The sequence below is a fragment of the Colletotrichum chrysophilum genome (genome assembly GCF_026319265.1).
Source record: "Colletotrichum chrysophilum strain AFK26 chromosome Unknown scaffold_279, whole genome shotgun sequence".
NCBI lineage: Eukaryota > Fungi > Ascomycota > Sordariomycetes > Glomerellales > Glomerellaceae > Colletotrichum > Colletotrichum chrysophilum.
In genome coordinates this window covers 1-10,226 of record NW_026517566.1, presented here as the reverse complement: position 1 = coordinate 10,226, position 10,226 = coordinate 1, and the positions used below count along the sequence as shown (strand labels likewise).

The window sequence follows — 10,226 nt, the reverse complement described above, 5'->3', positions numbered from 1 at the left end:
AATAATATTATCTTTATAGTATTTTATTTTATTTTAGCTTTAAATAACTAAAGAAGTATAACGAAAAGTAAAAATAAAATAAAAATAGAACTAATTAAAGCTAATAAAACTTAAAAAAATTAGTTTTTAAAATATAAAAATTAGTAAATTTATATTATAAATTAAGCTAGTTAAAAGATCTTAAAGTTTCCTTAAAGAGTTAGTTATTAAACTTATTAAAAAGATTAAAAGAAAATATGAAAAAAAATATTTCTTATTTATTTATTTTATCTTTTTTATTATAAGCTAATTAAGCTTCTATTTACTTATATATACTATTTCCTCTTATAATAATACCTAACGCTTATAAAAACGCCTATTTAGCCTTTTACTTTTAAGCTAAAATTACTAAAAATTCTAAGAACTCTAATTTTTTTTACTATATAAATATAGAGCTAATTATATTAAGGCTAAATACCTTATTAAAGCTTTTATAGCTTAAGAATAGCTTTATTAAACCTTTTAATAAAATGCTATAAATATTATTATAAAAGGGGTTTTTTACTTAAAATAAAATACTTAATATAATTAGGAACTTTTTACTTTTACTTTATTATAATATAAGTCTAATAATATATATAATTTTAATACCTATTTGACGCTCTAATCCCTTATAATTATTCTTTATATAATTACTAATTAAACTACTATTTTTTTATAAACGCTATTTCTTTTTATAATAATACTTACTATTTATAAAAACGCCTATATAGGCCTCTTACTTTTAAATTAAAGCTATTTGAAATTTTAAACCCCTTTATTTATTTAATAGTAAACTAGTCTTAATAGATATTTCTAAAGGCTATAGATAGTTACTTATCCTAGGTTTATAAACTCCTTCCTAAATATATTACATCTGCTTAAAGTAGCAACTCACAACCTCTCAAGTTAGGATAGAACCTAACCTATGCTGTTTCCTTACCTTAGCACCATAGCTCTCTGACCTCTTAAAGCAACATATCCCTCTTGAGACAACTAACTTCACTTTGCCAACTCTTTCAAAAAGACCCTAGGAGCTTCACATTGCCATACCCAACTAAGGTCAACTCAGAAAAGAGATTCTTCACTCACCTAAACAGCAGCAGTTCTTTCCGTCTCATCTCCCTGAGCACCTTCGACGTCGCAGTGCCGGCCCCTGATTACTAACGGCAATACTTTCGGTCAAGTAGCGACGATGGAGGATTCTCAACTCACATTCGACATTCCTCACGTGCTAGAAGAACGCTTAGCTCAAATGAAGCGAGAAGAAGTTGCGATGATCAGAGACCGGGTGAAGCAGATCAAGAACGAATTCATGGCACCGATGCCTCGCCAAGACATCGAAGCTCTTCTCGCTGACCGTCGGCTTTCTCGCACATTGGAAGCCAAGATCACTTGCACTGTCGCTCGCCAGATATGCCATCGTCATCAGCATCTTCGGGCAATCATCTGTGAACATCTCGTCCTGAAGGGCCAAACTCTTCCGGTGGCTGATATCGACGACCTTTTTTTCGATGCCCAAGAAAGAACGAAAAAGATGACTGCTTACTATAACCAGAATAATTCCAGAGAGATTGGTATTCTCTTCTTTCACATGAGCCACCACCTTCTCCTCACGAAGTCTCTCGGCCTGCACCCACTCCTTGACCTCGATACCGCTGAAAATTTCTTGAGGGATATGCATGAAACCGAGAGAAAAATCGGAAATCGATGGAATCAAGTTGCCGCCCAGCTCAGGGAAGCCTTGGACAGGCAAGTGGTGGATGAGGTCGGAGAAGACATCATCTGCAATGAGCGGTTGGTCAAGCGCAACACCGATATGATCGCATCAAAGCTCGCCGACAACTATTGGAAAACATTGGAACATGCAGAGAAGCAGGTCTTGAAATTGTGTGCGACCAAAACCGGAGTAACATTCATGGATATACTCGACGCCCACACCAAGGCATTCAAAGACCGCGACAGAGACGCATTCCAAGTTGTCAAGCGCATCGGAAAAGAGCACCGCGAGACTGTCATCATGTTCAAGCACGCATCGGATAATGCCGAGTCACACAACGTCAAACTGGTCAACGAGCCCAGTGAGGATGATGTCACGGTCAACCATCAACCTTCAACTCACAATCCCAAGATTGTCAATACTCTGATTGACCGACTCTCTGATATTAGAAAGGAACAAGGCCTCGAAGCCTTGGCGATGAGATGCGCCAAGTCTACTGCGATAGGTATACTTGTCGCGTGGGGGGTTGATTCCATCTATATGGAAGAAAACCATCTGGCGGCAAGCCTGGAGAAGATTCGGCTCCTTCATCAGATCGGACACCAGCGGATAATTCAGCATTGCATGGAAAGGGTCCAGGTGTTCTCCGAGGAGAGGAGTCGAGGCGGTCAGCCAGTCACCTGTTCCCAGCTCATGCAATATACCATGGAAGTCTGTAGGGACATGGAGAGGGAGATCGCACAAGATGAGGGTGGAATTCATTCTGACATCATATCGGAAGGACTGGGTTGGACCAAAGCTACGAAGAATCAAGACCAGGGTGACAGACTTTAACAGGGATCTGACCGGAACAGTGGCGACGGAACGAGAAGAGTGCCAGGAAACGGCATGTGGATCAGCATTTGCAGACTCTTGGCCATAATCGATGAGTCTGTAGACACGCGAGTCTTGAGTTAAGCATTGGAAATGCAAAGAACCACCTCTAACCAGCTATATGGCGGTTTCTAGGATAAAGCAAACTTTCACGATCAATATGGAACAGCTGTATTGCGATGAGTCATATACTGGGATATCTTCGCGACTGCGACGTGTTCGTGATCATTGAGGATCGGGCATTCACACATTGAGCAGCGCGTCAACGACTCCATCATATAGGGAGTTGGGGGACTGCATATTGACTTACTTTTCGTCCAGGCATGTCTTTGCAAGAACCTGACCCAGGCGATAGCGGGCCACTTTTTCTCTTTCATCGACCGAGACCAGTCTGCAGGCGATGATACCAATTAGGTTCCCCTTTCAAAGCCGGTCGGGACAGGGGTTGGTGCCTGCACAAGTCAAAGTGCCGCCAGATGCCAAGATATATAGCTAAATACTGTATTTTCGGAGGCGCTGTCGAGGATTCAAGGGCTTCCTACCGCCTAGAAGCTAGGAAAAGGGAGAACAGGCATTCGTTGGAACCCGTGGTGCGGGCTGAAGAGATTATAGGGCACAATCGGGTCCCGGGATATTGCAAATACTTGATCGTTTGCGGGAAGCGAGATCGTGGAACGGTAGAAAGACGCATAACCAGATGGATCCCTTTGAAGAACAGTGAAGTGGTATTAAACAGGTGGATTGAAGAAATGTTATGTACAATATGCGTTGAAATGCCGCTCCAAGTAAAACAAGGTAAACCTCTTCCTCCGATCAAACCATATCATGATAATAGTGAGTGAACAAGCATAGCCCTACAAAGGGGGGGCATTAGGATCCATCATACACTGATCGACTCTCATCAGTTGTTTCCCAGTTGCCTTCGCCTTCTGAATGAATGTCCTCAAGTAGGAGACGGTGCTGGGGTACAGGTAGTGCATGACAACCAGGGAGCCGCCCTTGTCCAGGTCACGCTGGAAAGAGTCCAGTTGCTTCTCGGGAGTGTCCGACTGAGCATAGAGCCAATCCTCGACGTCAATGTTCCAGTTGACGATGTAAGGGTTGTCGTCCTTAGTGGATCGGACGAGTTGCTGACGCATGCGAGCACCCTCGTTACCGAAGGGAGGTCGGAAGTACTTCGTAGTGATACCGAACATGTCTTGAACAGCCTTAATGTCCTGGTCGTACTCCCAAGATATCGCGTCATTGTTAGGCAGACCCTCCATACGAGGGTGCGTGTAGCTGTGAAGGGCGATCTGGTGGCCCTGGCTCATCATGTCCTTGTAGATGGCACTCAAATTGGTGCTGGAGTCCCGCAGAGGTGCACCGACCGTGAAGAAGGTTACTTTAATGTTCTCCGACTTGATGACCTCCATGACCTCCTGGGCGAACTTCGGGTCGCCATCATCAATAGCAAAGGCGATCGAGTTGGGACGCTTGCACGCAAAGATGAGATTCCCAGACGGCAGCTTCTCTGGGATCAGAACCTTGGCTGGGACGGACGGGACGATCTCAACCTTTGTCAAGGTGACAGCTTCGTTGGTATAGAAACCCTTGAAAGCGATACCTATCGCACGCTTCCGCTGGATGTTGAAGTGCGAGATGGGAATGTAGATATCGTTGCCAGTTGCGTAACGTGCAGCCTCAAGAGAATCCCATGTCTCAGGGAAGGGCGAGGCAGTCTCGTCGCAAGCTTGGTTGTGCTGTTGCATAGCAATCGAGAACTTATTGCTTCCAGAGTAGGCCACATGGAGATAAGAACCGTCATAGCCGGTCATATCGGCACACTTATCGGAGAGCTGCGTGTAGAAGGAGAAGTCGGCATCTGGCGCCTTGATGGTGACCCTGTTCGTGCCCCAAGTGAGAGCAGTATCGACGTCACCTCCATGCCAGTAGCCAAGAGAGTTGGAGTCCTTCTTTGAGAAATTATCAACAATCTTGACCGAGCCAGTACTGCTCGGGGCAGGGACGGTTGAGACAGCAGCAGTGTCGGTTGGTTGAGTCGCGACAATATACTCAGATGGTGTGTTGCCGCAGTAGAAAGCCATCGGGCCGAAAGTCACATCCGAGGACAACGAACCAAAGAGAATTGTTGTCATCTTTGATAGGTCGGCACCCGAGAACTTGGAAAAGGGGATGCTGTAGAGCTTCTCTTCGCCGTTGAATGTCCACCCGAGTTCCTTTGATGTCTTGGTAGCGAAGGCAGAGTCCTCCCCGCACGTTGGCGACGAGGCCAGCTGGATGGATAAGGTCGTGCCGGCCTTGGCCTTGATGCGCAAGGAAATACCGCCGTATCCCTTCACCTGTGTGTTGGTGCAGGCAACCTTGCTGTAGAAGTAGGAATCCCCACCGTTGGGCTTCAGCGTGACCCGATTTCCCGAGACAGTGATCTCTTTCATCGTGCTATCGTCACTACTGGGCTGTAACATGGCGTTGTAGTAAAGAAATGTCAGTCGCGATTGCGAGGCCCAGTCGTCAATCAAGAGATTACTGCAGCTCGAGGATACCGGCGAAGATTGGGCGGCAACGGAACTAGATACAGTCGAAGAGCGAATGCTCGATGACCCGGACGCGGTGGGGACAGTAGAGACTGAGACGGAAGTTAGAGACATCGATCTCGAAGGAGCTGCGCGCGAGGTTGACGAAGAAGCGTTCGATGTACGAGAGCTTGAAGGAGATTTGGTTTGGCGGGATGAGGAAGCAGACGTACGAGATGATGGGCCCGTTTGGACAACTGACATGGTCGTGGAGCTTGGCGATCGTACCGAGGTGGCGAAGGATGAGGTTGTGCCAGAGGAAGCGCGAGCAGTAAGTGACGCCGCGCTTGTTGAAGACGAAACCGCAACAGAGCGAGAAGTCGACACAGAACCAACAGTGGTGGTAGTGGCTGGGGCAGTCGAAATGGAGGGATTCGACCCGCCGCTGCAGGTGAACTGGAGATTGCTGAATTGATAATTGTCAAACTTGGAATAGGTTGACCAGACGAAGGCTGAGACTGCGTCCAAGTTGGCGTTTGTGAAGGATGATAGCGCGATAGAGATGTTTTGGGTCGAGCCAGTCAACCCGTTGATCTGGACCCATTGGCTGTTGTAGTTGTCATCTGCACAAGATGCCTTGGTTTGTATCTCCAGCATCATGGAGGCATCTTTAGGTCCCTTGACCGTCAAAGAGAGGGCATTATAGCCTTGGGTGGCCGCCTTGACGCAGCCGAGAGTCTCGTAGTAGTAAGAGGAACTGTCTGTCTTTGGAGTGAACGAAAGGATGCCCTTGCTGATGGCGACCTTTGACATGGAAGTGTCTTCGCTGGTCCACGCATCGAGGTTGTTGCTACCGGAAACGGTAGATCGTGAGAAGTTATCGATAACAAGATTGGAGCATGCCGCCTGGGCAGCTCCGGCTAGGCCCAGAAGGCGTAGCAGGGTAGAAGACATGTTGATGATGTACAGCCAAGTTGGGATGTCTAGTGAGAAAGAAAGGCACTCCTCGGGCGGGGAGTAGAAAGAAAGACTAGGGGTCAAAGCCGATGATGATGTTGGGAGTGATGGAGCATTTCCTAGTAACAGGGAGGAGACGAGATGGTTTATATATCTATATATTGTGTCTTGATGCTGATATCTTACTGGCCTGCTTTAGTGTCAGAGCCGGATTCTTCGCAGGGCCTTCACCTCTGGTGTAGCATCGGACACTTGTCCAGCTACCTGACGGGTAAGCAGTTGGTAGATGGCTCAGACGCAGTGCCATGCCATACTAACTCAGGTGTAGAGGAGGAGCATTATGGGTCCTTGGCGTTGGACAAAGCATGGAGGCCAGCTTAGACTGCTACGTAGGATTCGCGAGAACGCTAAAGACCGCCTCACGACCTGGACGTTGAGCGTTGTCCCCCCCGATGAAGAAGCGTTGTGGAGACGAACGTCCTGCCAAGCGAACAAGAAATCCCACATGGCTAATTGACGAAGAAGGGCGTTGTGGCTTGATGGCCCGAATACTTGGTAGTGGCTTCGAGACAAACAGTTACCGCCATGTGGTCAGAGAGATACACAAAGGGCCATCGAGTATGTGTTGGAGGGTAAAAAAACCGGACCTTCATCTTTGTCTGTCAGGAGGAGGAGGTTAGGTTCGCGGTTTTAGGGGTCTGTAGAAGTCGAGAAAATGTCGGTTTAGGAAAGGCGTGGAAAGACAAACAATGAAAGAAGAGCGGGCCAAGTCGTTGAACATTTCATCCAACGCAACTCGAAACAAGACAACACGAGGTGTGGCAAAAGGAGATGAGGTTTTGGTGCACCGTCCTATTGGGCTAGCCATATCCGGTCCATGCTGAACAAGCAAGACAAGACCGCCACCATCAGGTGAGCGCCGCCAACGCTTTCTTGAACGCGTGCTTCAACTTGTCTGCTGCAACTATCCAAGAGATCTTCGGGTGATACCCCTTTTGGCTGGCCTGACAAGTGAAGCCATTTTCATCATGAAGGTCGAGGTGACACACAAACTTTTCTGATGCCCCCTTTGTCGCTCACTAGAGGAACATGAAACAAGTGAAGATGTGCATTCTAGCGTCGTAGCTTTCCTCAGCTAAGCCAAGTGCCTGGATCGGTTGCAAAAATAAACATGGAATTAGCCACGTCCCCCACACTTGACGGGTCAGTGCAAAGCTGCGGTAAACCTGGGAAACGAATTTAGCAGTCGAAGGCCATCTTCTTTCTCCTGGCATCCCGGCCTAGCTGTGTCCATGAATCTCAGCGCGAGTTACGACACAAAGAGCGAAACCAGCCCTCGCTTCACACGGCTTTTGATGAGAAATAGACGGGGGCCGCCTGGGATGGCGCGCCACAGTTTCTCATCCCCAGGTACAACATCATCTCCAGAGACCCTGTCAGCTTGATAGGCTTGATGATGGAAGATGCGTCAATGAGTTCGCAACATGCTATCGTTCCCTCCGTTGTGCGCCAGTGGTCAGTCACTTCCTGGGCTGCTGGCCGTCTGCGCCCTATCAGTCTGCTCGCTATACTCCGCAGGCAGTCCTATCTTTATGGGGGCCATGGGCTGGTTGTCAGTAACATTCGGCGTGTGTTAGTGCCCAGGCAGATTTGGCCTGTAGCAGCAAACGTACGAATGGCGGATGCCATCACCGCCGTAGCGCGAGTCCATCCTGGCGGCATGGACGGGTGACTGGAGTCCTGATCACTCTATGGCTTCCAGTGTCCGCCGCGGCTCGTTCATAGCAGAACGCAAGTACTATGAGGCCATTGACCAGACAACGTGACATTGGAGGAAGTGAATCACTCACATGAATACTTGGAAGGTCGCATCGGGCCCGTAGCTGTTCGTAACGCATCGCTTGGTGGATGTTGTTTTGGCAAAGACCTTCCATGGTTGCCAAGCGATGGTACATCGACATTCGATGCTCGTTCAAAACCCTAGGTTGAGCGACCTGAATCGTGCAGACGGATCAGGAGAGTTGCGGCAGAGGAGGACGAGAGTCCTGGCGGCGGCAACACGAAAAAAAGTTCACGGGAGAGCTATGGGTGGCTGCAGGAAGGATGGGCTGTGAAGTATGATGGAGTTTGAACTATTGATGGGCTAGACTGAGTGTTGTCGAGGTATCCACGATGTGAGCAGTGTCGACGCCAAGTTGTGGTTTGGCCCAGGGATCCAACGTGTTCGTTGTCTGTTCAACCGGATGGTTCCCGTAAGTGTGACGGGAGGGCGCTGTCGACCGTCGACTGCCGCCTTGGTCTCAAAGCGCCAGCGGCAATGCGATGTGGTAAAGAGATAGCTGCTTGATGGCGACAAATGGTGCAGTCTGTTGCACTAATAGCGTCCGCCCCCCCTTTTTACTAAAATTATGGATACATAATCCCTATATATATATAAAATTTTATTTAATACTATACAAATATTTATAGTATAGTAATTAACTTATTTTAATAGCTTTAATTAATGAATTCCTATTAAATCTTACGATCTAAAAGTATTATAATACTTCTTAAGCGTTACTATATACCTCAGTAAGTAAATAATAACTTATCTAAATATTATCTATTACTTATTACTAATAGTATATAGAAATACTAATATATATAATAACTAATATAAAATACTACTAAAGATCCTCTTTAATATTTTATTTTACTATTGATTAAGATTATTATACTTATTAAAAAAGCTTATTAAGCTATTATTACTAAAGAAACTATTAAAAAAGCTATTATTAAAGTTATTATTATTAAAATTAGTCTTAAGATTAATAATTTAATAACTTCTAAATCTATATTGTAAAGAAAATATATATATAGCCTTTCTAGTATTATAAAAAGCTCTAAAAATATTTTCTTATTAAAAATAATGATAATATAGAAAAAATAAAAATAAAATCTATTATAGAAAATCTAGCTTTAAAATATTTTATTTTTATTAATATTATTATTTTAACTAAATTTAATTTTAGTTAACTTAACCTCTTATTAAATTATTTAATTTATAGATAATATATTTATAGCTTTCTACTATAGTATTAATAATATATTTATATTACTTTGTAGCATATTTAAATAAAAAGAAAATATAAATAATAATAAGCTAATTCTATTATAAATCTAAGTTATCTATAACTTAACATTAAAAAATAATAGTTTGTTTATTTTTAATTTAACTATTAAAAATATTATATATAATAAGTTTAGCTTTATTAATATACTAAATATAATTAATAGAAACTAAAAAGTAGATAGTGATATTTAACTTAAAATAAAAATAGCTTATTTATATAATTAAAAAAAAACTAATATTACAATTATTATTATGTAGAAAAAGCTAACTAATATATCTAAATTCATATTAATCTTTAATTAAGTATATCTGTTTACTAAAGAGGCTACTTAGCTAAATATTCTATAGGTTAATATTATTCTCTCTCTTAAATAAACTAAAAAAGAGAAATAAAATTTATTTTACTATTAAATAATAATATAATACTATATTAATCTCTAATAAGATAGTAATTAATATATAAATATTTTTAAAAAGTAGTTAGGTAAACATTTTAGCTAATATATAAGAAGTAATTAATTATAAACTTAATAATTTTATAAATATTAAATATTATTAAAAATATATAGATAACTTCTCTCTATATATATTTACTTAAAATATTATAAATATAAAAATAATTTAGATAATAAAAAACTTAATTAGTATTATATATTAAGCTAGAAATATTATAAAATTTAATCTTATTATACAGAGAAGTAGATAAAAATATTATAAATAAGTAAACTAATATTAATAATATAGAACTATTTAAATAACTATTTAGTAAGATATTTTATAACTAATTTATTAAGAATTAGAAATACTAAAATAAGAGGAATAGAAATATTATTAAAGTTAATAATAATTAAGAGATAACAACAATAATAAAAGAGAAAACTAAAAATACTATATTTCTATTATTAAGGTTAAGATTTAGCTTAACTAATAACGTGGTTGATAAGCGAGTCGATCAGACAAGCGAGTCGATCACCTTAGCAAAATTATAGTAGGCTGCACGCGAAAATTTGGTAAGAAATTGTTAGTACAT

General features: G+C 42.3%; 3 protein-coding genes across 3 annotated transcripts; 1 reads left to right on the top strand and 2 right to left on the bottom strand.

Moving 5' to 3' along the window:
* Window positions 1-1,273: 1,273 nt before the first annotated feature.
* Window positions 1,274-2,572, top strand: COL26b_014007 (uncharacterized protein; the record flags this gene model as incomplete). The annotated part of the gene is made up of 1 exon (XM_053186587.1): window positions 1,274-2,572. One exon carries the CDS (start codon window positions 1,274-1,276, stop codon window positions 2,570-2,572), a length of 1,299 nt encoding a protein of 432 aa, XP_053029470.1.
* An 893-nt stretch (window positions 2,573-3,465) lies between these two features.
* On the bottom strand, window positions 3,466-5,079 carry COL26b_014006 (uncharacterized protein; the record flags this gene model as incomplete). Its single annotated transcript, XM_053186586.1, has 1 exon — window positions 3,466-5,079. One exon carries the CDS (start codon window positions 5,077-5,079, stop codon window positions 3,466-3,468), a length of 1,614 nt encoding a protein of 537 aa, XP_053029469.1.
* A 103-nt stretch (window positions 5,080-5,182) lies between these two features.
* Window positions 5,183-6,081, bottom strand: COL26b_014005 (uncharacterized protein; the record flags this gene model as incomplete). Its single annotated transcript, XM_053186585.1, has 2 exons — window positions 5,183-5,537; window positions 5,615-6,081. 2 exons carry the CDS (start codon window positions 6,079-6,081, stop codon window positions 5,183-5,185), a joined length of 822 nt encoding a protein of 273 aa, XP_053029468.1.
* Between the last annotated feature and the right edge of the window lie 4,145 nt (window positions 6,082-10,226).